Source organism: Bactrocera latifrons, unplaced genomic scaffold (genome assembly GCF_001853355.1).
Source record: "Bactrocera latifrons isolate USDA-ARS-PBARC rearing strain unplaced genomic scaffold, ASM185335v1 scaffold_28, whole genome shotgun sequence".
Lineage (NCBI taxonomy): Eukaryota > Metazoa > Arthropoda > Insecta > Diptera > Tephritidae > Bactrocera > Bactrocera latifrons.
The window spans coordinates 524,938-549,732 of NW_017536407.1; the positions used below are offsets into that span (position 1 = coordinate 524,938).

Consider the following 24,795-nt stretch of genomic DNA (forward strand, 5'->3'; position numbering starts at 1 on the left):
GTATGATTAATTGGAATTTAAAAGAAAAGTCCAATTTTAATTTCAGAAACAATTCTTTTCGAATGCAAGTACACTTAAAAATTAAATATAATTATTTCTGTTTACATATACATATGTACATACATATGTATATATGCAAAAAATATGGGCTACATGTTTTAATTAATGATAAAAAAATCATCATAGCTCGACAAATGACTATTTGAAATATAGAAAAAAATTAAGTTTAAATTTGCAAAAAACTTTTTCAATATTAAAAACACTTCAAAAACGTAATAGTAATTTTTATAAGAAATATTTTTCGTAAGCATATTTCAGAAAGTAACTTGGCTATTATTCAGTAAATTTTTAAATAGAAATCCTAAAAAATTTGAAAATTTATTTTGATTTTTTAAATTAATATCTTTTTATAAGAAATCGAAAAACTTTTTCAATATTAAAAAATACTACAAAAACTTAGGTAGATATAATAATTTTTATAAGGAAATTTTTTTCTAGTCATTTTTCAAAAATTCACGTGACTATTAACCATCTCAATATTCCGAAGCACTTTTGTACCATCCTTCGAATATTTGTATATGCAGAATAAGTTCACGTGTTCCCTGCATTTGCACTAAAGCACATTTAAGTGTAGTTCTTGCAGTTTAAAAATATTTATATGTTCTAATTAATTCTTTATTGTTCATTTTACCTTTCCTGATTTTATTTTAAAAGCCCAAAAAAGCTTACTAAACGCTAATTGTTTAAATGGCAGTTGTTGCAATTTTGCTTATCACTTTGTTGTGTTGTTATTGTCTCTCATTCCTGATAAGGTTTGGAGATATTCTCGCTGTAACGAGCTTCACACACACTCTCATACCTGAATGGTCTACTTTTTAATATTAGGGGGACTGAAAACTCTGATTGACAATGTTAAATTTAGAGTATATATTTGGTAAATAAATTTTTGTTTCAGTGGAAAAGAACATTTTAACGAAGACGATACAAAATATTCTTAGGAATTGTACTTTTATTTTCTGCTTGCAAATTCGAAAAAAAAAAAATTGTTCCAAAGTAATATATGTATGTGTGTATGGTATGTATATCTTTAGCATTATATATTTTTTTAAGTGTATGAGCTTGTGAAGGGTGGTATGTACATGTGTTCGTGCAATTGTTATTATTTAATTTCAGCTGTGTTTGGCCTACAAATATTGTAATTTTTGCCCTAGTTCGTTTTCTACATTTCAATTTAAATGGAAAAATGTTAAATAAACGAAATGAAGCGTAAAAAATGTGTGCTCCGTTAAAATAGCTGGCTTTAAAATAAATAACACATACAAATGCATAAGGTATTTTTTTTAAATGTTTAAAAAATATTTTTTTTCACATTTTTATAGACTTAAGCAACTTTTATACCCTAAACAGAGTCCACACATCCTTTTCTCTGAAATACGCTGTTCATTTGTCGGAATCGCCGATATCGGATCACTATAGCATATAGTCGTCATATAAACTGACCGATCAAAATCCAGCCCTTGTATGGAAAACTTTTTTATTTGACAAGATATCTTCAATAAATTTAGGATGGATAATTTTTGTATTTGTGAAGGTTATTAAATGCAGTTTCAGTGCAACCGAAGTAAATATTTTTCTTTTTTTTTGGCTTTTTATAAATCAATTACTTATATGGTAAATGGTTTCAGCTTAGCTTTTAAGTTGAAGTAACAAGTAAATGCCTATATAAGTATTATTATTGACACTTTTTAATATTTCTGCTATTTTTAAATAGCTTAGGCATCTGTTTGGCTTCTGCAAATGCAATAACAAACCTTACATGGCAAGTCTGTATGTATATGGTTGCGTATTTATTGATATTAATAATACCATCGCGGCGCTTACCTGTCAATGTACCATACAATATGCGAAGACTGCAATTTTGCTTAATATCTTTATGTGTTTTCAATCACAATGCAGTCAGTTAGCAGACAATTTGCATCGTCAGCAATCAATATAACACATGTGCCACATATACAAATGGCTCCAAATTTGCGTGCGCAAAAGTCTATGTTCTTTGGAAAATTTATGAAATTTTCATTATCAAATTTACCGACTTTTTCAATTTTTATTTACCAATAACTAATGTTATATTTTTTTTTTTAAGTTAAAAGCCAAATTTTCAAATTTTGATTCAAAGTTAAAGTTATTAGTCCAAAATTCACTATTACACTACGAGAGCAACAGCGCTCATCCGGCAACAAAGTGCAACTGAAACTTTTCAAACTTATTAAAACACAACAGCTTACTAGATGGCTCAAGTCGGTATGTAGCAATGTGAATTGCAGACTACGATTGTTGATTGTATAGAAAAAACTACAAAAACAACTGTAACAAAAATGGTGGAAAACAGAACTGTTGTAAGTCATGGCAAAATACAACAACAACGTAAAATTAAACATAATTAAAAAATGAAAATGTCAAGAAAACACAACTGAAAATTCACGCACGCACACAAACACCCTACCACAAGTATGCAATAGTATTTAAAATAGGTAAAATAGCAGAAAAAGTCAAAAGTTTGTTAGCACTTAGGGTAGAGTAACGCTCGAAAAAAGCCTCGAAGCGTTGGACAAACATGATGCATACGATGTATGTGTGTATGAAAGTAAAAAAATAAAGAAAGCAAAGACGATAAAAGATATTAAAACAAACCTGCAACTTGATAATTATACTTATGGCAGTCGTAGTTACACTAACTACCTAGTATCGAAGTGCCCTCTTTTCAACCAATCTGCCTCTTGACTACCTATCTGTGTAATTTGTATAGTCTGACTGTCTGATTTAGCATCAACCGTTGCGGCTTGTGATCCAATAAGTGAATGCGCTACAAGTCAAATGAGATGCACATCAACTAACGTTTTTATACATAGATATATAAATGTTCATACATACATACATATATGCAAGCGCTAATATCTAGGCATAACGGCTAATTGAAATCCTTTCATTATTATAATGAGATATGCAAAATTTGTTTGTTAATATTTAAAGCCACGATAGCCGCTCAAAAAAGTTAAAAGAAAAATAAATAATAATAATTTTTATTACCATAAATATTAGAAAATTAGGACATAAATTAATAATATAAAAATAATCGCATAATTACTTATATGGTAAGGATAATATTTTTCTCAATTAAAATGCTTTTTTATTTTACTCTTCTTTTATTTTTATTATTATCGTTTCTACGGCGAGTTCGTCGTACACCAAACCGTGTGTTTTCTTGCGTAACGGTATTTTAACACTCGTTCGTTGGTAATTATTGCATTTATTTGGCCATTATTGTATGTACATATGTTTGTATATTTGTAATCAAAAATATATTTAACAAAATTATTTGCGACTATAAATAATATCAAAATAGTAAATTAATTTTTTATTACAACGATCATTTTTTTATTACAACGACCATTTTTTATTATATTTATATATTTATTTTAAATACAATCATATATCCAATTTTCGTTATCCACTCATCTGAACACGCTCAACGAAGCATAAACAACTGTTTGCGTTGAACATACCGCATCGCTGTGACGGTGCACATTTGTAGCTGTCAAAGTCTGGTGTGACATTTGTAAATTTTGCTGTGTTGTGTTCGTACATTTTTCTTGCGAAATATAGCCGGAATATTTAACTCATTCAAAAACCCGTATTACTACATATTTCAATAGTAAGGTAAATAAAAATAAGATTAAGGTTTTCGTCAAACAATATTTTAAGATATTTGTTTTATCGTCAGCATGGACCGTTTATTACGTTTGGGTGGTGCAATGCCACAAGCTCCACCACCAACAGATGCTCCTGTTGTGGATACCGCCGAACAAGTATATATCTCCTCGCTGGCGTTATTAAAAATGTTAAAACATGGTCGTGCTGGCGTACCCATGGAAGTGATGGGTTTGATGTTGGGCGAATTCGTCGACGATTACACAGTACAAGTAATCGATGTGTTTGCTATGCCACAAACTGGTACTGGCGTCTCAGTTGAAGCTGTCGATCCAGTGTTTCAAGCAAAAATGTTGGACATGTTAAAACAAACTGGTCGCCCAGAAATGGTGGTAGGCTGGTACCATTCACATCCTGGTTTTGGCTGTTGGTTATCCGGTGTGGATATTAACACACAACAGTCCTTTGAAGCTTTATCAGAGCGCGCAGTTGCCGTTGTCGTCGATCCCATACAATCGGTGAAGGGTAAAGTAGTTATTGATGCCTTCCGTCTTATCAACCCGAATATGCTTGTACTGGGCCAAGAGCCGCGTCAGACAACCTCAAATTTAGGACATCTGCAAAAACCCTCAGTTCAGGCATTAATTCATGGTCTGAATCGGCATTACTACTCAATTAGTATTAATTATCGTAAAAATGAGTTGGAACAAAAGATGTTGTTGAATTTGCACAAGAAATCATGGAAGGATGGACTCACATTAGCGGATTACAATGAACATTGTTCTATCAATGAAAGTACCGTGCAGGAAATGCTCGAATTAGCCAAAAACTATAATAAGGTAATTAATCAATTAAAATTCCCCAAATTCTTAAATATTTTAATATATATATATTTTTCTATTTGTTCACTTTTAGTCGCTCGAAGACGAAGAAAAAATGACACCAGAGCAATTGGCAATCAAAAATGTTGGTAAACAAGATCCTAAACGGCATTTGGAAGAGAAAGTCGACAAAGTTATGCAAAACAACATTGTGCAATGCCTTGGCGCAATGCTTGATTCGATTGTATTTAAGTGAGCTAAAATTTTTCCTGTTGCATTTGACTTGAATTTTCAAAACCGCATATACAGAACACTCAAACTGAGCAACACGCTTCAGTTTACTACGCATTAATGTATTTTTAAAAATAACATAATAAATGAAATAAAATATAGAAATAATAAATACTTTTGTACTTTACTACAGAAACATATCATTTAAACGCTTTAGGTTTGCAAAAAATTAATGTTGTTATTGTAGCCTAGTGAGAACTTTCCTGAAGTAATTTGGAGGAGTGCTGTTGAGTTGACAGTCTTTGTCCGGCAATCAGATTTCGTTCTGTTTACTTAGACCGGACTGTCGTGGGAATGGAGTTATAAGTATAATTGTATGCGAACTGTTCTAATTTACAGTTAGCAGCCAGTTCTGACCTGAGTATAAATTTTATAATGAAAAGCAAGAGCCTCAATTTCCAAATTGGTATCAATACAGTTATATACCAAAAAAAAAAAAAAAAAGCTGAGGCAAACACCTTGAAATCTATAGAGGAATGCAATAAAAATAATACTCACAAAGTTATTGCTACGAAGTCAACCAAACAAATTTCGTAAAAGAAACCCATTTACATTTAGCACTTATTAACATCAGCACACTTATCTCACTTCTCTGGTTTTATTTAAAAATAACTTTACTCATTAATTTTTTGTATTTTATTTTTGGCACTTGTTAAGAAAGTTATTAAATTTTGATGAACACTTCTCACAAAAAATATAAACAACTATCAGTTTCCGGCAGCTTTACATTTCGCATGCATGAATTTGAAACTTGGCAGCACTGAACGACAAAATGAATGCCATACGCACACTCGTTAACATTTTCTCATTTGAAAATTGAACGCCATAGTTTTGCATACAAAATTGTTAAAATCAAATTGTTCATCTTATAAATGAAAAATAGTGCAAGTTGCGTAGATTTTGTAATAATAACAGGTTTATTAATGATTTCTCATACAATGATTTGATATTGATTGCATTTCAAATATGTATTTGAAGTTTACTCTCAACCATAGTTGGTATATTTCCTTAAAATATGGCCCATACCAGCAGGATTATCAGCAGGCACCATATGTCCAGCGCGATTGATCCAGAACATAGTGAAATTGCCAGCGCTTTTCTCATAACCCTCCAAAATGCGATTAACACTGATGCCAACGCGTGGTGCCGCCTCGTACGAAGTCTTATTATTCCATTGCATCTTCTCAATCCAGTTAACTGTGCCTGGAGTAGCACAAATCAAGTCCAATTGCCCGGAGTAGACACCTACCTGCAGTGTTGTGTTATTGAGAAGTTCTTCGACTAAGCGTATAAGGGAAGAAATAATTTTAAGCGAATCTCTTTTTTAAATTAACTTAGTACATTTTTACCGATATGTATCACTGGCTTCATGAAGTCTGTATTCAATCTGGCGAAAGTGACATCGCTTTGGGAACCCCATCTTACCTTAGACGATATATTGAGAGCTTGATGTACGGGGCCGCGCATTAAATCTTGCAAGATTTGATCGCGATCTTCATCGATATCTATATCATATTGTACCATAGTGCGATACATTAAATCTATAAACGTAGATGTTGTTGTTATTTACAGGTGAATATATACAAATATAGTACATAGAGTACACATGCACCCAGATGTAATTACATACCCTTAATATTGTTACTCCTCAATAATATGTTGGCATAAGCACCACCTCTGGTTGGTGTCTCGATATTGTAAAAGTCCACACCCTTAGACTCACGCAATAAAACAGATTGTGTAGCACCCCATTGGTTGGTGGCTTGCGTCCATTTTCCTTTATTGATCAAATCTTCAGTTCTGTTGGCAGCAGCGGCAATTTTTGCATGACCACCTTGATCCACAACGCCCTGTTGAAAAAATTGTTAAATAATATAAACATAAATATATATATATATATATATATATAAGAGCATTTAATTACCATTTGCAGCAACAATGGCGCCCAAGCCAAAACGGAATCAATCGGTGACGTCCATGGATCACCCAATGCCACCGAGGTCAAATTGCTGCGCAACTCACCACGTTGTATAGCATAATACAGTTCCAAAGCGAATTCTGGTGCCATTTTACCACCGTAACTCTCACAGAATATGTGCAAAGGCACACTTTCGAATTCGGGATGTTGTTTGTAGAAACCTTTCATCAAACGTACCAAGTCCAAAGCAATCTCATTATTATTTTTCGTTAAGTAAAGCACGCTATCAACATAACTGTAACCGCTACCAACGGGATTGTCAATGAAGAGCACATTCATATCCTTAACCCACGTGAAATTACGGTAATTGCCATACAAATCGAGGGGACCCAACTCTTCGAAATTTCCATAACCAGTCGACGAAGCACCGGGACCACCTTGCAACCAAATTGCCAACGGACGTTCAGTGTATTTGCTCACATTAGCTGTGGTGTAGTAAAGCCAATAAAACATATGGGCGCCAGTGCGCACATCGACATAACCCCAATCCTGTTCACCGGGGCCATAGCCGGTTTTGGCTAGATGACAAAAGCAGGGGGGAAATGTATGAATAGAGGAAAATAAGCGATTACGTGAAATGACAGTCACGTTTATATGTATGCATATATGAATATGTGTTTAATGGTGTCTTTTAAAGGGTATTAGTTGGTATTCTTAATTCGTTAGACCGAGACATTTCCTTTGAGTTAATAACTTTAAAAGGCGAGAGAAACCCCACCATTTATTTCAGTTTGCCAAATATGACAACTTTAATAATTTTAATACCTAGAAAATTCTAGTATAAGAAAATTTATTGCAGGCCTAAGGAATCGAATAGTATTAAATTTTACAAACAAAAGACAAGCAATTATAATAAATAAAAATTCTCTGGAAGTATTGAGATAAGTTCTATTGAATTAATTAAGACAACTATAAAACTACTGAAGGCTTGTCGTAAATATATCAGTATCATTGTCATCAAATTTATATTTTATCAAAGCAAATGAGGTAATAAATATTTGTATTTGTAGTCAATGACAGGCGCAATGACAACGCTTATCAATATAAATATATCTTAGTAAACAAGGGCACTATAAATTTGGGTATGAATCTGTCAATTTATAAATAATATTTATCCTGCACTAAATTATTACCGAATCAGTTTGAGGTATTAACGGCTTGCGGTTGTCATTTCAAAAATTATTTATTATACCAAATTTAATTCAGCCCTCGAAAATAATATTATGATGGGAAATTACGCCAGAAAGACCATAAAATATTGATCAAATCATATTTTAATGATTTTTTCGGCATTACTAAGTTTTTGGCATAGGAAGCTAAAATTTTTGGCTTTTTATCACATAAGTTTACCGATATCTTTTTACTCTCAAAATAAGAATTGTTTACATAGAAATTAAGCAAATAATGAAAAAAAAAATTAATTAAGTTATCTCAGCAATGCATTACAGTTATTTTGTACTGGAGAATGAAGCGCGGACAAATTCGCGATTGAAAATAAATAAAAGTACGGTAAAAAATATTTTTTTATAAAAAAAACTATTTAAAAAAATTGAACGAATTTTTAAAAACATTTTAGTAGTTCAATGAAATTTAATCGAAATATTTTATACAACATGAACTCTCTTGAATCAATTAAATTATATACATACATATGTACATATGTACATACATACATACCTACATATATATGTTTGTATTATTTACTTACCTGTTGTGGCTGTAACACAAATTGCCAACAGAATTGCTGTGCAGATTAATTCGACCCGCATTTTAAGACAACAAAAATTAAAACACTAAACACTAAAAAAGTAAAACCACGAATAAAATAAAAGCGAAAATGGGTCAAACGCAACGGCAGTACGTTTTATCTAAGATGTTACTTGTTTTTTACAGACTTCTTTACTCAGCTCGAAGTCGCGTGCGACGAGAAAGTGTTCGAATTACCTTCTGCCCGGATAGCGGTGTTGATCAACCCTTTTATTGGAAAATATGCTAGATAGCTTCTTATCGGCCACAACAACACGCGTGACATAATAGAGAGCAGTATACATAAATTAATAGAGGGATTTTTTAAAATATGTTAACTAATTATATACAATTGTAGGACTATCAAATAGCAAATAAAATGTCAAGTGCTTACTTACATTAGAGCGGGTGGATTTACAGCAAGTTAAAAAAAAAAGGAAAACCCGCTATGCAGGAAATGTTCTGCGGATCTTTTTGAACGTTTTTACCCAAGTAACTGTGGATCTAAAAGTGGTTTCGAGCTCGCAATTTTTATGTTTTTTAGGGATCGTAAAAATTTGTGTTTGTAAGTTTTTAATAAACCCCAATGAAATTTAAGACGCATGTGGATATTGATATTCAATCGGTCATTTATCGGAATCGATCAGATCGGACAGCAATATCACATATCTCCTTCTTCTTCTTCTTGATTGGCGTAGACACCGCTTACGCGATTATAGCCGAGTTAACAACAGCGCGCCAGTCGTTTCTTCTTTTCGCTACGTGGCGCCAATTAGATATTCCAAGTGAAGCCAGGTCCTTCTCCACTTGGTCCTTCCAACGGAGTGGAGGTCTTTCTCTTCCTCTGCTTCCCCCGGCGGGTACTGCGTCGAATACTTTCAGAGCTGGAGTGTTTTCGTCCATCCGGACAACATGACCTAGCCAACGTAGCCGCTGTCTTTTAATTCGCTGAACTATGTCAATGTCGTCGTATATCTCGTACAGCTCATCGTTCCATCGAATGCGATATTCGCCGTGGCTAACGCGCAAAGGACAATAAATCTTTCGCAGAACTTTTCTCTCGAAAACTCGCAACGTCGACTCATCTGTTGTTGACATCGTCCAAACCTCTGCACCATATAGCAGGACGGGTATTATGAGTCACTTATAGAGTTTGGTTTTTGTTTGTCGAGAGAGGACTTTGCTTCTCAATTGCCTACTCAGTCCGAAGTAGTACCTGTTGGCAAGAGTTATCCTGCGTTGTATTTCTAGGCTGACATTGTTGGTGGTATATATATCTCCTATACAACCCTGTCTCTTATACACATCTGACATTGTTGGTGGTATATATATCTCCTATACAACCGATTATTCAGATTTTTTAAACTTCTCCTTAAAAATCATTGGTTCGAAACCGGTTTTAGAAATTTTCATCGCCATAGAGTTATTTGTAAATTAAATTCTTTCTAATAAATACTTTCTACTCAAACAAGAATGTGAAATAGCAAACTTCGAACCATTGTATAAACCGTTTGCTGTCTTATCGTTTAAAAGATAGCATCAATAACGGTTCTTATTGAAAGAAAACTAATAAAAAAATGTTTTGCGAATCTGCAACTGACTTACACAAAGTGTGTAAAATTAATTAATTTCAAAATAAAAATGTTATTAAAAAATAGTAAAAATTTATGAACATATTTTATAAAAATTAAGTCAAATTCAAAATTAATAAAAATTTTAAACATGGAAAGCAATTTATATAACAAAAACATCAAACGCTGATTTTCCATATGCCAGCATATAACGCTCAAATATATTATAATTAATTATAAAAATTTCAAATACGGATCAATCCTTCTTGTGTACAGTATTTTATAAGCAACTGTTCCCACTTACATCAAATTCAATTGTGAATAGGTTTCTCGTAATGAAAAAGCATCATCGTTTCGTAAACAAGTGGTAGCTTTGTGCGGCTAATTGGTTAAAGAAAAACTAACAAATTTTCACAGGTGCAGTCATAAAACTACAACTAGCCAAAATCAAAATTATTATTGTCTGGCTTCCAAGTGCAGCTGTAGATAAGAATTTCTGATACCATGGCTACGGTACGCATACCGAAACAAAAAGTGATACTTTGTGGCGATTATGGTGTGGGAAAAAGTTCACTATTTCGTCGCTTCACCAACAACACATTTGGTTTGTAGGCATAATTGTAATACGATGGAAAGCAAAATAAATACTTATAATTATCTTTGGCACACAAACACAATGATTTTCCCCCATTTATAACAACAGTAACAGACACAGATCGCAAATCAACATTAGGCTTGGATCATATAGACCGTGACTATACTGTCGGTGATAAACAAATCAAGGTAAGCCACTTTGTATTATACAAAATAAGAATACACTTTTATTGTTTTTTTTTTTATGTAAAACAAGCTACAATTATGGGATACCGGCGGTATGGAACGTGTTGCATCTGTTACATCTTCTTATTACAAATTTGCTGAGGGTGCCATACTCGTTTTCGCCATGGATAATGCCGCCTCATTTCATTCCTTGTCACAACATTTACTAGATATTGTAACGTACGCTGAAAACGCTAAAATATTCATTTGTGGCAATAAAAGTGATTTGGCCGAGCGTGAACCACAAGTGAGCGATGCTGAAGTAGAAGCATTTTGTGAACAGTGCCACAGTTTAATTAGTGCTACTTACAAGACATCCTGCAAATCATCGGATGGCGTTGAGGAAATGTTTCGTGATATATCTCGTATTCTTGTGGATGCTAATCGCTCTAAAATGGAACTGCAGGCATTGGAACAGCACAGCTTCAAAATTGACTCAGCTGCCGAAGCTGATACGAATGAAGAAAGTTCGCAATGCATTTGCTAGCAAATGGGGAACGTGGAGTTCGGTTAAAGAGAAATAGGGACGAACTTCATATAACGAATAGAAAGTGGTGTTAGAAGTACAATGCGCTTCTATATATTTATTTATTTATTATTTGATGTTAAAACGTATTTATGTTAATTATATCAAAACAGCATGTATGTGTTTACGAATATTTCTATTTTTACAGTTTGTAATAAGCTATATTTTGTGTCACAGAAAACTCACAAACAACAACAACTTGTAATGTCACAAAACAAAACACAAATTGCATTTATGTTAGCTAAAATTTTGGTTGTAATCCGTCCAACATTCTTGGAGCTTTCATGATTTTAGAAAAAAAATTAACACCTGAGAAGTTTAAAGGGGAAAGGATCAGAAGCCAAGTCAAACAAAAAACATTAAATTGCGTGTCGAACTAAACTGGTTCAGAACAAGGATACTGTTTTTATACAAAAGTAACATTTATATCGATAAAATCAACTTTCAGAAAAATACATACTATTGGTTCTTTTAAAATAAGAACCTCATTTATCTCAAATACTCATAGCAATAAAAACTAAATGTAGTCTCAGTTTAGGTTTGAATTCAATAAAAAATCAGATATAAAATTGTGTTACAACGACATGATAATTTAATTTAATAACACCATTGTTTTTATTTTAAAGTTTTACGATTTTTCGTTTGAAAATTATACTTTTTACACTTCAACAAGATATAAATTATCATAAACCGAAAGGAATGTATAACAAAGAAGTCGAATGCAGAAATAAATACATAAAATATTGTCTAAAGTAATATAACAAATAAAATAATTCCTTAATAAATTTATTAAGCGGTAGGGGCACTAGATGAAAATGTCAAGTAGAGACTTACACCTACAGCGACCACAAAACACACCCCAACTACATATAATACAGCCTTTTCTCGCAATGCACGTAACATCATGGAGTTTAGTGTTCTTGAAGCTCTTCCCAAATCTGCATTAGTTTCTCTCAAACGTGAACGTGCACCCTGCAAAACTTCACGTTGATGACTTAAGTCATTAAGCACATTCGCTCCCAAAGCTTCTGTCTCAAGCGCTACGCGATATCCGTCAGCCAAACGATTTCCCGTACGTTCTATACGCTCCGAATTTTCTAATAGGCGTTGTCGCTGATCATTTCCAATAGATACATCATCATAATAATCGCCGTCTCCTCCGCCTAGTTCTAAAACTGTCATATGTTGCTTTTGTTGAGCTTCTTTAGAACTACGATAATCATTTTGAAGCCTTTTCAATTCTACCTGTGCACAACTGACCTTATTTTGGAAACTTGGCCGTAATGTTACGTCTATGTCGCGAATTTCTAAAGTCATTTGTTCTAACAGTTCATGTGCTTCAGCAAGACTTCCATCTATTTTAGAGCTAAGATCTCGTCTTTCCACTATAAGGAATAAGCAATCGCATTTAATTCTTTAGGATTTATTTACAAAATTCTTACCCCCTTTCAACTGCTTAAGTTGAGCAATTTCAGATGTGATTTCCGCTATTAACACAGCATATTGTTGCTCATATTGTTCAAGTAAAATCATATTGAAATTCTGTTTTGATTTAACAATATGTTTCCCCAATATATTAATCCAAAAAATAATGGACTTAAAGCTGTATATTGAAGTAAAATTGTTACAATGAAAAACAGCTGATCAAATTTGTCAATACACAAAAAGAAAGAAAGAAATTTTAAGCTATTGTGAATAGTACATAAAAGTCATCGGTTTATGCCAAAATTTATCCTATTCGCTCACTTTTCGTTCTTTCATTTGCCACACGTGTTTACAATTTCTTGCAGTGCGTATTTTTAATATTCTGCAGGAAATATCTGTCTTTAATACATTAAAATGTCGGACAAGTAAGTAAATAAAAACGTTTCTTCATGGAAACTATAATAATTGAGCTATTTTCATCAATTTGTAGATACGCAGTGCCCAATAAGTTACCAGGCAAAACCGTGTCGGTGCTAGCGCATCGTAAACGCCGCATTCTTCAAGATAAAGCAACACTAGAACAGAAGAAAGCTTTGAAAACTAAGAGGGTTGCAGGAGCGAAGAGACATCACAAATTCCGACGTCCAGAATCATTTGTTATGAATTATCTTAAAGCAGAGCGTACAGCAAAACGTATCAAGCAAACTATGCGACGCAACAACATAGTTGATTTCAAAGAACCTGAGAAGACAAATGAAAAACTGCTATTGGTTATGAGACACGCAGGGTAAATAAAAAGTTATTTCGTTTAATATAGAGATATAGTAACATATTTCCATTAACAGCAAAAAGGTTTTCGACGAGACAACAAATAAAATTTTAAATACGTTGTATTTGTCAACTCGTCACAATGCTGTATTTCTACGCAACGATAAGGAAACCCAAGTATTGCTCAAAGTTATAGAACCTTTTGTAGTCTATGGATATCCAACACTAAGCACAATACGTGAATTGCTATTTAAGAGAGGTTTTGCGCGTGTCAATGGAAGAAAAACGCCCATACAATCTAACGTTATGGTAGAAGAACATCTTGGAGATAAAGGAATAATTTGTTTGGAAGATATAATTCATGAAATTTATACAGTAGGGCCAAACTTCGATGCTGTGAAATTGTTCCTCTGCAGTTTTATGGTAGGTTAAACAAAATTATATTTCTTGTACGATAAATATAATATTAATAATAATTTATAATAGCTTTCCAGTCCCCGAGATGGATGGAAGAACAAAGTTTCCGTGCCTTACAAAAGAGGAGGCGAGTACGGCGATCGAGGTGATGCGATAAATGATCTAATAATGCGTTGTTTGTAAATGTGTTATTATAGTTAAGTAGTTGCATACTTTTTTTTTTTATTTTACTTTTGAAAAATAAAATTGTAGCATAAGATGAGTGAATATCAATAAATGGTGTATTTATTATTTTAACGTTGAAATCTTACTGCACTCAACAAAATTTGCTCAAGTAGACAATTGAGTGGTAATAGAAAATTATTTCATAAAAATATTCTCTTCAAAAGATATTTCCTTCTGTGCTGCGTAGACAATATTTTATAGGAACAGAAACAAAACAAAAGAAAAAAATTAGGAGAAAAATATATTTTCATAATGTCTAGCAGAAATGATTCGCTCGTCGACGAAGAAATCGACTACCAAACAGTTTCAACCGGTCATTCCATTAGTATTGAACGACCAGAGCGTCTACATGAATGGCTTAAAGCGGAAGATATTGAATATATAAGGCACAAATTCCTCTCTCATCCATTACAAAAACTAAACCTAAAAGAACTGCGAGAAGTTTTTGACAATCTCAATATAAAATTCACCGACATCGAATATAACCGTCTCTTCCTCAAAATCAACCAGAATCGTGACTTTCTGTGCGATTGGAATGAAGTCATTTCATATTTGATATTTGGCTTTCAAGAAGACGACCCCAGCACCCAGAAAGAAGCGCTCATATTACCAATATCGACAGCACCAATAGTAAAGAAGTCAGAGCATCGTTCACCAATTTGTTCCATTAGTTTATTGCGGGTGCAATCCGATGATATTGATGAGGAAGATATTGGAAAGCAACTGAATGGAGCGCTGGAAGATTCCCCTGAGGCGTGCGGCATGTGGATAACAGCCAGCCGTGAGGGACAAGTACGTTTTTGGTCCAATTTGCTTGAACCGCTACGTACAGGTTTCTCCCATAGTAGTAAGTTTGCTAAAGCGTAAGAATGTTTACCGAAAAAATACGATAGCACCTTAAGAAAGCATATGAATGCAGAGGAGTAGTCCTTTCCACTTTGTTATTCAATATTTTAATCTTCATTTCATTTTAAAATTTTCAAGTCAATCTCAAAATGGCTACATGGATACTCCAAGTACAAGCGCTCTCCGACGTCAGTATCGTTTGTACCTCTTCCACTGAACGCGAACTACGTTTTCACGAAACAGTAGCCTCGACCTTTACTCTGCGCATTGTGATTCGGAGTTTACCGTTTGCTGTCTGCTGCATGTCCTACAGTTTTCATCCGAAAGGGAAGACTAATTCGCGACTGGTACTCGGAGATTTCGGTGGAAATGTAAGAATTCTGGAATTCACACCATTTCTACGTGGACCATTTCAAAGTAAACCCGGCGCCGCACTCATTGAGCTCTTCTGGTCCGACGTTCTAAAAGTGAGTTCCGTTTTCCTAGCGCATACATATATTAATTTATGTCACTTGTTCCGATAAATAGGGTAAACTACCTTTAATGAGCGTTCGTGAATATCCCAATATCCACAGTGAGCTTATACAGCATCTCTACTTTTCGATTCGCATGAATTCACTGTTCGTGGCTGCCGAATATCGCAATGTGAAGAAGTATCGTGCACGCTGTCCGGGTTTAATTATAGCTTCCGGCGAAGATAAAACCTACTTCCGCATACCAATGGTAAGTATCTTTTTTCCTTTAATATTAGCTATATTGCAGTACTGTAATCATTTAGGGCGTTTCAACATTTTTTGTCGCTGAAAAAAATAACATCGTTGTCACTGGTGGACCTGATACCTTTGTGCGTGTCTGGGATGTGTACATTTCAAGTAAGCCATCTGGTATTCTGACCGGCCATAATGGCGGTATTGTTTATATCTTCGTGCAAGCCGAAGAGAAGAAAATTTATAGCGTCGATTATCATAAAATTATAAAAATCTGGCACATGACCGAATACACGTTGCTGCAGACCTTTGGCGATTTGGTACGCATTTTGGCTTCGGAAACCGATTTGAGTTATTTGTATCATCCGTTGTCACGTGATCTGCTCGTTGGTGGTCGTAAGCTGATCAGTATAAAATGTTGCGCACGCATTCGTGTTGATCTTACCGATGGTAATACACATGCCGCACCCGTCTCCGTAGTACTGTATAATGGACTATTTCGCAATGTGGTCACTTGTGGCTTGGATAGTTATATAATAGTATGGGATCCATGGACCGGACGTCGTAAAATTATTATGAAGAGCTGTCACACGAAAATGGAATATGGCGAAACAATTGACATTGAAATTACGGCAGCATGTTTTGATCCCTTGGAACAATTTCTACTGACCGGTGCTCGTGATGGTTCCTTGAAAATATGGAATTACAATAACGCAGTTTGCATGCGTAATATGAGCATAAAACCGGAGCATGAAGTCACGGCCGTTATTTGGGTCGTTGAGAGGTGAGTAAAATAAAGAGCTAACGCTTAAAGCACAGCCTTGAACACTAAAAGTGGAGAAGACACAACAAAGCGTTATCTCTTCTATATGATCTTCGTTAAAATCATATTCATTTATTCAATAGGATATTAGCAGTTGGATGGGATCAACAAGTTACGGAGTTTAATGATGTTGAAGGGCGAGAATATGGTGATCCAAAGAAATGGACGAAATTCCATAATGACGATATCACTTGTGCGGATGTAAAGTTAGGTGAAGGTGTCGTAACCGCCACTTACTCCGGCGAGTTAATATTTTGGAAGCTTGAAACCGGTCAACCATATCGTAGATATAGTGTAGCAGATCCTACGCGTTTCATCGAGGTACAACGTGACGCAATCCTATTTTTTTAAATATATTTAAAAGCAATTTCTTTTTCGCAAATCTATGATTAGCTAAAACACAGAGATTCCGAGGCTGATGGATCCGGTAGACGTGTCTCACAACACTTGAGCATTTCTCGTTATGTGCGCAAATCCATATCGGATAACATACTGAAGATCGAAACGCAATTGAACAAGAGACCCACTTCATTTGAGCGCACCTTTTCCGATGCTGATATTCGTGATGATTTGGCATATGCAGTGTCGTTGCGTTCTACCAGACCCGTTTCCGTGCAGGCTGTCCTCTTTCTACAGACGCGTCCAATGACTAAGGAGCATGGTGCGTTTATAGAACGTAGACAAATCTTTAACGGTCATATGTGTATGTTTGTGTGTGCTTTTAAATTTTTAGGTAGCATTTTCGTCGCCCTCGACACGGGCGTGATTCAGGTGTATTCGCATCATCAACGCGGCGGTTACCTCAAAGAGTTCAATTCGAGTCATCGCACTGGGGACTGTGTTCTAACAATGGCAACAGATCGGAAGAATCGTTATCTTTTTACGGGCACGGCGTTTGGTTATATTAAGATTTGGCATGTTCTCAACTATTGGTAAGCGAAGCGTCTATTTCTTTTATTAATGTAGGTTTGAACTATATGTATAGGTATATATTTTTGAGATATCACTTCCTCTTTGAATCACATATTAATTATAATATATATATTGTCATACTATGTATATTAGCGCAAGAACGAATTTTCAGATTTTTTGCTTTTGTAATTCATCATTTTATAAAAAAAATCTGAAGTTAACATTAAACCACGGAATATTGTTCGGGAGGACGTAATTCGAAGGACCGAACAACGCAAGGGTAGCATTAGGTGTGTGAAAATTGTTCAATCATTTGCATGTCAGGTCTATAATGGGAAGTTCTTGTGAATAGTGATGGTTTCCTTAAGCCACATTGTAAGAAGATCCATAAGATACAGCTGCCACGACAACGAAATATTTATGTTTCTTGATTTTCATTGTCATATTAGGTCTGCCTTTCCATTTGAGTACATAGATTGAAGAAATTTCCTTAATCAATGTCCTCATTGGCTTCGCCGAAAAATTAGATGCTTCAAGCGCTTTTCATCAGCACCAGAAGATTAATAGGTCTTTGACATAAGACCAGCTGTCCATCCGATTTGAAGATATAAGACTAAATTTCCTCAAATTCTGAAGGTACCTTCACCACCTAGTGATGGTAAAAGAATGTGCGGTTCTCTAAAAGGAAGCATTCTATGTGTGGAAAACACCTTGTGAACAGAACTTCCAAATAGTGGAAATGATGGGAAGAATGATGTTAACAGAACAGTGATACGGATAGCAATTACGAAATAGATTAATAGAGTAAATAGACATGATCTTCTTACAATAATTTGCACAGTTTTACTTACATACGTACATATGCACATCAGGAAAAAATCAATGAAAATATTTTATGAATTACCGCACACAAGACTTAACTACTTAAGCAAACTTTCGTGGGAGTCAACAAGACAAGCAATCATAGAGGAAAATATTCATGCATAAATAGGAAGATTTATAGAAGTAAATTGCATATCATTTGGTAAACTTTGGTTTGCGTGTTCCATTAAACAAGAAGTTAGTTCACTGCACTGAAGGAATTTAGTAAATGGCGAACGGGCGTACCATTAAATAAATGTAATATTCAAATTTTTTCCTTGAAACAAACATATGTGCATGTGTGCGTGCTTATAATAGAGATGGGCATATGAATACAAACTTGCAGCCATATTCTTACAACAATCATGTCAAAATGTAAGACACATGTAAACAACTGTTGACGTTTTAACGACTTTTGTGGTTTATGATTTGGTTATTATAAGTATGCATAACTGAAGTTTGACTTGTCGCATGTGGCATGCCATATAAATTGCCGTTACCTGTTGCATCACCCACATACCAAATAAGAAACTTATTATTCTTACTGAGCAATTTTTTGTTTATATTGCATGACTTGGCTATGCCAGCGTACCGGAGCGCGAGAAGCAGCACGTTTGTATGCCACTATTTCGCTTACAATTCATATTTTTGCGCAAGGAACGCTTTTTAACACGCTCAAAGCGCATAGTTAGAAACCAGCCGGAGCCAATGCTGTTGAGCTCATATAAAGCGCATATAAAAGCGGTCAATTCGATAGTCTATATAAATACGCCAAAAATATTATTAACGTAAGTGTTGTTTTCACGAATTTTAATTTTATATAGTTTTTTTTTTTTTTTTTTTGTTTTTCTGTTTTTTATTTGTTATAACTTATTACTCTATTTTCTACAATATTTCATTTATCTTCCTAACCAGCGGCAGTCACGATTGTTCGTGCCGCCTTTGGTCTCTAGGCGGTCGCTATCTGGGTACTTTGGGTACACCACTACCTTGGCTTAAGTTGTCACCTTTTGAATCTGTGGAGGAGGATCAACGTTATCGTATGCCGCCAGATATCAAGAAGGTGGCAAGTTCCACAACGATGAAGGTAATCATTTTAAATTAAAAAAATTTGCAACGCGTGTTTTTGAAAAGAATAAGAAAACAATTTAAAAGCTATAGTGTACTGAAAACTGTATGCCAGAGTCTGATGACATTTATCTAAAAACAGTATTTGCATCAGTTATTTCAGTTTTAATGGCGTTAAAATTACACTTAATTTAATAAAGTTCTTATTGCAAAATTTGCAAATTAAAAGTCATGTAGATATTTATAAAATACCCAATAATAGATTTGGAGGGTATCGGTATAGAAAAATTAAGTCTAAAAATAAGAGTTTCCATATGCTCTTGACTAAAGAGCATTTCAATTCACAATTCTAGTTTTTTTATTTTTTTTAAATGTTCACAATTATAAATTTCTAAAATATGATGTCTAAATAATATATAGCCTAATAAAATATTAATAATAACAACTTACCAATTTAAATTAATTCGTTTTCAACTCGCTGCCAAACTTTATTTCACTGTGTTGAATTGATATCAGAATTTGCGTTAAATACTAAATACACTTTTTTGAAACACTTACGTAAAATAATAATCTGTATCACATAAATTTCTTGAAACACTGCACTCTCATTTTCATGGCAGCCTCTTTGACAGCTGCATGCTTGCATACATATACCTGTCTCTTATACACATCTAGATGTGTATAAGAGACAGAAATAATAATCTGTATCACATAAATTTCTTGAAACACTGCACTCTCATTTTCATGGCAGCCTCTTTGACAGCTGCATGCTTGCATACATATACATATACATGCATGCTTACGGCTTATTACAATTGCATTGGCTTGGATTTACTTGCACACACATTTTTCATTTACACTTCACATAAATATATATACATTAAACACATTCTTAATGATTTCTTAACTCAAATTGAGTTTTAATTACACTAAACACTTCACTTTGATATTTATATTTGGCGACACATTTTGCTCATACACGTTTTCACTGCACACAGCAGCCACGAGATATTCACCATCGCACTTAATCAAATAAGCTTTTTCTTGCTTACGCACTTTCTTCTGTAATAATGTTTAAACATTTAGAACACTTATTATTTACTTTGGTAGACAAATTACACATTTTGCGTACTATTTGTAAGAATTAATTTCCACGCACGTTTTTGGACAATTATGCACAAATACTGGCGCGTTGTTTGACATTCGTTAAATCCCGTTAGCCGTACGGAAACGCAAGTAAAAAACTACAGGGTGGTGTTTATTAAAGCGGCCAAGAAAATAAAGTTAAACAATGAATTAGAGACAAATTTGAATTTAGAAAGGTGGGAAACGGAAAATAAAAATGCTGTCTATATGCATGCCACGCAAAAACAAATCGAAACAGTTTTGAAGCCTTCGTACAAACGTTAAGAAATTTATGTCCAATCAGAATTTAACTGATATGTGAGCGACTTACTGCAGATTAAAATTAATCATTAATTTAAATAATATATACGTAAATTACGTAAATAATAAAAATGTCCAAAGTGCAAATAAACAATATTTGGTGCAATCCATAATTTTATAACCATTATATTCACTTAATAACTCACAATTTGACTTGTATCAAAATCTATATCGCCCAAAGGTAATCTCTGGTGTACAAGAGGACAAACGACCTGTACGTTACGATCCAAAAGGTGCCGAGGATGAGGAAGCGGTCGAAGCAGAGGCCACAGCGCGTATGTATGGCAAGCCATTGAGGGAACCAATACTTGGCAAATATTTCTCCTTGCCCGGCAAAAGTGCTACAGAGCAACGCATCGATTTGGATACGTCGCTCTCGTATATACCGGTATTTTCACATTTACGCATACACGAAGCTGATGATATTGAGCGCCCACCCACACCTCCGGCTATACGTCGCATAAACAATGAAGACTATATGGAATTTTACGATCCAAACAAGAAGGAGCGACCAGGACAAAAGAAGCGAGACTCATGAATATTGTGTTTACATGAAGAAATGTTTTTTCAGATATTTTATAAACTTTTAAACAACTTTCATTGCGTACGATCTATTTTTATTATTTTATAAAATAAACAAAAAAAATATATATATTTTACTAATTACATGACACATAATCGTATATAACTTAAAACCTACAAACCTAAAACTTTACAGAACAAAATAATTGTGCATTTTTCATGTAACTCGTTAGACTTATATTATTACGTAACTAATCTTGCAATATAGAACAGGCATCAAACATTTGACCGGCAATATGTACATATTTAGTTGGTTCTCGCTGTGAGAGTAAATCGAAGCAATGCGTCACCAGTTTCGACAAATCAATTATATTAATTTCGCTGGCTTCGGAGGCAGATATTTGTACGGTGCCGCTGGGTGCTTCACGCTATTTGGGTGAAATTTATTATACCTTATATATATATATGAAGATATATAAATATAGTTGTACATACCAGTCTATCGAGGTAGTGCAGCAGCTGTTGACCCACCGAAGCTATTTTCAAGTAAGCATCACGTGATCTGTTTGCTACCAAATTCAAGCGTTTACCAGCCACCTCAAGCAGCAAACGCGGAAGATGTTCATCATCACGTAACTGTTTTAAAAGCACTTCACCCTGCGCATCGTAAGAATGCGCGTACATTTCCACCGCCTAAAATAAACAAAAAAAAATGTGTTATTGTTTCCATTTTTTCTTATATTTACTTACCTGTTGACGTATAAGCGCTGTCTTCTTCAATTTCCAACGTTCAGCCAAGCCCATAACCTTCGCCATGAACTCCATGTGCTCCTGCGTGTACAGTTGTTCCAGATCCTCGCGTATCAAATCCATTGAGGCACTTATAGCCTTGCATAGAAAATGCTCACGTTGTTGTTGCAATACTAAATCCGCTTCTGGCAGTTCATAGGGCAATTCCTTGTTAATATCGGTGAAGAACGCCTTATTTGCCATGGCATCGAATACGTTCGTAATGGGTTTAGGCATTTTTAACTGCAGCGAGGAAATTAGGTGTAACACAGCGCAAAGCTCATAATGCAACTGTAGTAATTCCTCAATAGCATTGTGTTGTTGCAGTGCCAGGTACTGTAAGGGCAGCGGACCCTCGGTTAACGATTCCTCGAATTTCAATTCACGACTGTCGTGCTCCAGTGAGCTAATGAAATGTTCCAAAAATTGTAAACATAATTCTAGGAAATTGGGCACCAAAGCCGCTGACATTTCAATGTCTTGTTGACACATTTTATCTTTTGGCAAGCGACCCGCCTTTTGTATCAGCTTCATAGTCGATTGCAGTGGATACTTCAGTGCGGCATTCCAAAGCATACAACAGATGCCATGCTTGAGCGCATAATCTTCCGGCTTGAATTGGCTCAGGCAAGCGAGTGATGCACGCATATACTCCAAAAGCGTCAGGTTTTTGCTCCAATGCACCATATAATGCCACGACATAAGACTGAGTAGCATGCCGGGTTCCAAACTGAATGGAAAGTGTTCGCGTAAGAGCAGTAACTTCGTAAGCACTGGGTCGACGGCAATATCCTCAGCATTCTCATTGCTGGCTAAGCATTGGTCAACATCGCCGCTGTCAATTGGTGTCGCAGCTGCATTGTCTGCTGTCACTTCTTTATTTGTCGGTGTTTGAGAGCTTTCTTGTGCATTACTTTCCTCTACTTCCAATTCGGTTGGCACAATTTTCATTGGATGTATACGTGAATTAATTAACCATTTGGCCGTAAGATCAGTGACGATACCTTTGCCGCCGTTGACAATGTATTTCAAACTGCAATCTGGCGCTTCATAAGGCAGTTCGGGCATAACGGGTTCACTACATTGAATTGGATGCCTGTTGGAAACGCAAGCACTTTAGTTATTTTGCAAACAAAATAATATTTGACTACTTACTCCACTGTGGCGCCTAGTATTGAGATATCCTCCAATTTGCCTATGAGTAAACCCCATTGTGCTTGATCGTGTGAGATTTGCTCCCATTTGTCCTCCTCTTCTGTCTGTGAACCTTCATCACAGGAGCCCTATGGAATAGAAAAAGCCATTGTCTATATAGAAAGTTTTTAAATACTATTTGTGATACCTCTCTGTATCCGCGACGTAGTTTGGCTGCAACTGACTTGCAAACGATTGCCGCTAGTAAACCAAACGATTTTGGACAATCCAAGAGTATTTCGCGTATATCTTGCCACCATTGGGAAATTTCATTATAAGCATAGTCGTTTACCCGGTCGCCAGCAACCTCGCAAATCGCCCTTATCATGGCTGCCAAACGTGACATATCCGCAATAACTTCATCACTGACAAGATAAAAGTGTTTTGTAGAATTGGAAGGCGTATTATCATATTTAAATAATATAATATTACCAGTTCTGGTAACGAAAAGGTTTATCCATCCAAAAGTGTAGCGCTAATATCAACAAATCTTCGGCAGGTATCTTCGCTTTGACAGTTGCCGCCTTCAACTCCTCGAAGCAAAGACCGCATGCAAAGAATTCTTTGAAAAGCTGACCACTGATGTAACCAAAACTATCGATTTTTTCACGCAATAACGTTAGCTTATCATTAGCATCCACTTTGAATATGCTCAAAAAGTCAACAAAGTCGCCATCTTCTTGACACTGCTCTTGGAATGTGACTTTCCCGCTGAGTTGTGCGCCCGCTTTGTTTTCGTTGGGGCTCGATTCTGCATATTTGTCGCCAAGCAGCAATATGATTTGATTTATGGTGACCAAATCGCAGTCGTCCAGCTCTAAGTAATCATCAAATTCAACCTCAGTCGGTCGCTTTATGGTTACATAAAACTCTGCGAGCCGTTGGTAGTTGTCTACTATGGTTTTAAAATGTTCATGCTCTGCATTCGCTTCACTTTGGTCGTCATCGGTGGTTTCCGACAGCAAGGTATCGGCGAATGCGCTCATAATTTTATGAAATACTTGCGGTTTTAATTGCTTATTCTTCTTCAACATGTCCAAGCATTGCTGGCGTACTTCAATCGTTTGAAAGTCAGCTGATATTTTGACAATTTCCTCGATATTGGCAGTACTATCCAAATTACGCAAGAGATTCTTTAGACGCCGGAACAAATGTATGTCTCGTGAGGTTTTAGAGTTTGTCTCACTTAAGGCGAAATGAAAGGGTATTTGCACCTCTTTTACGCTGGCGTCGCTGGGGTCTAGGAACAGACAATAATTCGGCGTAGATGATTTTACCTTCAAACCGGGTGTGACACCTAAAAGAGAAAAAATATCAAAAAATTATACACAT

The 24,795-nt window shown here is 35.1% G+C and overlaps 8 protein-coding genes across 13 annotated transcripts in view; 4 read left to right on the forward strand and 4 right to left on the reverse strand.

Moving 5' to 3' along the window:
• LOC108970062 overlaps positions 1–20,673 on the reverse strand; it is a 47,740-nt gene extending 27,067 nt beyond the window's left edge. For 3 of the 4 annotated variants that reach the window (XM_018935179.1, XM_018935181.1, XM_018935175.1), the window contains exon 1: positions 1,882–2,227. The gene's annotated coding sequence lies outside the window, so the exon portion shown is untranslated. Of the gene's footprint in view, positions 1–1,881; positions 2,228–19,962; positions 20,167–20,297 lie in introns of those variants that run through there. The other variant, XM_018935176.1, reaches the window with a different exon arrangement.
• Positions 3,597–4,932, forward strand: LOC108970064 (26S proteasome non-ATPase regulatory subunit 14). Of its 2 annotated transcripts, none has more exons than XM_018935183.1 (3): positions 3,597–3,717; positions 3,782–4,547; positions 4,624–4,932. In XM_018935183.1, the coding sequence occupies exons 2-3, from the start codon at positions 3,783–3,785 to the stop codon at positions 4,783–4,785; spliced, it is 927 nt and encodes a 308-aa protein (XP_018790728.1). In that variant the 5' UTR covers positions 3,597–3,717; position 3,782; the 3' UTR covers positions 4,786–4,932. The 2 variants fall into 2 exon arrangements, with proteins under 2 accessions (XP_018790728.1, XP_018790729.1); XM_018935184.1 differs by having other exon boundaries at positions 3,597–3,712.
• Positions 5,715–8,745, reverse strand: LOC108970063 (retinoid-inducible serine carboxypeptidase-like). Its single transcript, XM_018935182.1, has 5 exons — positions 8,507–8,745; positions 6,745–7,316; positions 6,451–6,670; positions 6,170–6,361; positions 5,715–6,101 (listed from the first exon to the last, which is right to left on the reverse strand). Exons 1-5 carry the CDS (start codon positions 8,565–8,567, stop codon positions 5,806–5,808), a joined length of 1,341 nt encoding a protein of 446 aa, XP_018790727.1. The 5' UTR covers positions 8,568–8,745; the 3' UTR covers positions 5,715–5,805.
• LOC108970067 (ras-related protein Rab-19) lies at positions 10,472–11,680 on the forward strand. The gene is made up of 3 exons (XM_018935187.1): positions 10,472–10,719; positions 10,819–10,898; positions 10,966–11,680. Exons 1-3 carry the CDS (start codon positions 10,620–10,622, stop codon positions 11,419–11,421), a joined length of 636 nt encoding a protein of 211 aa, XP_018790732.1. The 5' UTR covers positions 10,472–10,619; the 3' UTR covers positions 11,422–11,680.
• Positions 12,080–13,075, reverse strand: LOC108970066 (vesicle transport through interaction with t-SNAREs homolog 1A). Its single transcript, XM_018935186.1, has 2 exons — positions 12,903–13,075; positions 12,080–12,845 (listed from the first exon to the last, which is right to left on the reverse strand). The coding sequence occupies exons 1-2, from the start codon at positions 12,991–12,993 to the stop codon at positions 12,250–12,252; spliced, it is 687 nt and encodes a 228-aa protein (XP_018790731.1). The 5' UTR covers positions 12,994–13,075; the 3' UTR covers positions 12,080–12,249.
• Positions 13,208–14,367, forward strand: LOC108970065 (60S ribosomal protein L7). Its single transcript, XM_018935185.1, has 4 exons — positions 13,208–13,310; positions 13,376–13,672; positions 13,731–14,076; positions 14,140–14,367. The coding sequence occupies exons 1-4, from the start codon at positions 13,300–13,302 to the stop codon at positions 14,251–14,253; spliced, it is 768 nt and encodes a 255-aa protein (XP_018790730.1). The 5' UTR covers positions 13,208–13,299; the 3' UTR covers positions 14,254–14,367.
• Positions 14,548–21,506, forward strand: LOC108970061 (WD repeat-containing protein on Y chromosome). The gene is made up of 10 exons (XM_018935173.1): positions 14,548–15,142; positions 15,280–15,608; positions 15,670–15,864; positions 15,920–16,632; positions 16,755–16,992; positions 17,065–17,332; positions 17,405–17,603; positions 19,032–19,232; positions 19,360–19,531; positions 21,140–21,506. The coding sequence occupies exons 1-10, from the start codon at positions 14,548–14,550 to the stop codon at positions 21,494–21,496; spliced, it is 3,267 nt and encodes a 1,088-aa protein (XP_018790718.1). The 3' UTR covers positions 21,497–21,506.
• A 124-nt stretch (positions 21,507–21,630) lies between these two features.
• LOC108970060 (rab3 GTPase-activating protein regulatory subunit) overlaps positions 21,631–24,795 on the reverse strand; it is a 5,027-nt gene continuing 1,862 nt past the window's right edge. Inside the window, exons 4-9 of one of the 2 annotated variants that reach the window (XM_018935171.1) lie at positions 23,896–24,760; positions 23,612–23,828; positions 23,425–23,552; positions 22,231–23,365; positions 21,976–22,173; positions 21,631–21,908 (exon numbers count right to left, since the gene is read on the reverse strand). In XM_018935171.1, the coding sequence (XP_018790716.1) occupies positions 21,732–21,908; positions 21,976–22,173; positions 22,231–23,365; positions 23,425–23,552; positions 23,612–23,828; positions 23,896–24,760 (2,720 nt within the window). In that variant the 3' untranslated portion in view covers positions 21,631–21,731. The remainder of the gene's footprint in view (positions 21,909–21,975; positions 22,174–22,230; positions 23,366–23,424; positions 23,553–23,611; positions 23,829–23,895; positions 24,761–24,795) is intronic. The other variant, XM_018935172.1, reaches the window with a different exon arrangement.

Excerpts from the sequence above, each read along its gene's own strand:
- LOC108970067 (XM_018935187.1), top strand. The coding sequence starts at position 10,620 with ATGGCTACGGTACGCATACCGAAACAAAAAGTGATACTTTGTGGCGAT. Across the intron at positions 10,720-10,818 it reads CTTCACCAACAACACATTTG|TAACAGACACAGATCGCAAA; the intron begins GTTTGTAGGCAT and ends TTATAACAACAG. Across the intron at positions 10,899-10,965 it reads TCGGTGATAAACAAATCAAG|CTACAATTATGGGATACCGG; the intron begins GTAAGCCACTTT and ends ATGTAAAACAAG.
- LOC108970064 (XM_018935183.1), top strand. The coding sequence starts at position 3,783 with ATGGACCGTTTATTACGTTTGGGTGGTGCAATGCCACAAGCTCCACCA. Across the intron at positions 4,548-4,623 it reads TAGCCAAAAACTATAATAAG|TCGCTCGAAGACGAAGAAAA; the intron begins GTAATTAATCAA and ends GTTCACTTTTAG.
- LOC108970063 (XM_018935182.1), bottom strand. The coding sequence starts at position 8,567 with ATGCGGGTCGAATTAATCTGCACAGCAATTCTGTTGGCAATTTGTGTT. Across the intron at positions 7,317-8,506 it reads TTGTGTTACAGCCACAACAG|CCAAAACCGGCTATGGCCCC; the intron begins GTAAGTAAATAA and ends TTTGTCATCTAG. Across the intron at positions 6,102-6,169 it reads GAAGCCAGTGATACATATCG|TCGAAGAACTTCTCAATAAC; the intron begins GTAAAAATGTAC and ends TTATACGCTTAG.
- LOC108970066 (XM_018935186.1), bottom strand. The coding sequence starts at position 12,993 with ATGATTTTACTTGAACAATATGAGCAACAATATGCTGTGTTAATAGCG. Across the intron at positions 12,846-12,902 it reads ACTTAAGCAGTTGAAAGGGG|TGGAAAGACGAGATCTTAGC; the intron begins GTAAGAATTTTG and ends TATTCCTTATAG.
- LOC108970061 (XM_018935173.1), top strand. The coding sequence starts at position 14,548 with ATGTCTAGCAGAAATGATTCGCTCGTCGACGAAGAAATCGACTACCAA. Across the intron at positions 15,609-15,669 it reads TCTGGTCCGACGTTCTAAAA|GGTAAACTACCTTTAATGAG; the intron begins GTGAGTTCCGTT and ends TCCGATAAATAG. Across the intron at positions 17,333-17,404 it reads TCCAATGACTAAGGAGCATG|GTAGCATTTTCGTCGCCCTC; the intron begins GTGCGTTTATAG and ends TTAAATTTTTAG.
- LOC108970065 (XM_018935185.1), top strand. Across the intron at positions 13,673-13,730 it reads TTGGTTATGAGACACGCAGG|CAAAAAGGTTTTCGACGAGA; the intron begins GTAAATAAAAAG and ends TTCCATTAACAG. Across the intron at positions 14,077-14,139 it reads TGTTCCTCTGCAGTTTTATG|CTTTCCAGTCCCCGAGATGG; the intron begins GTAGGTTAAACA and ends AATTTATAATAG.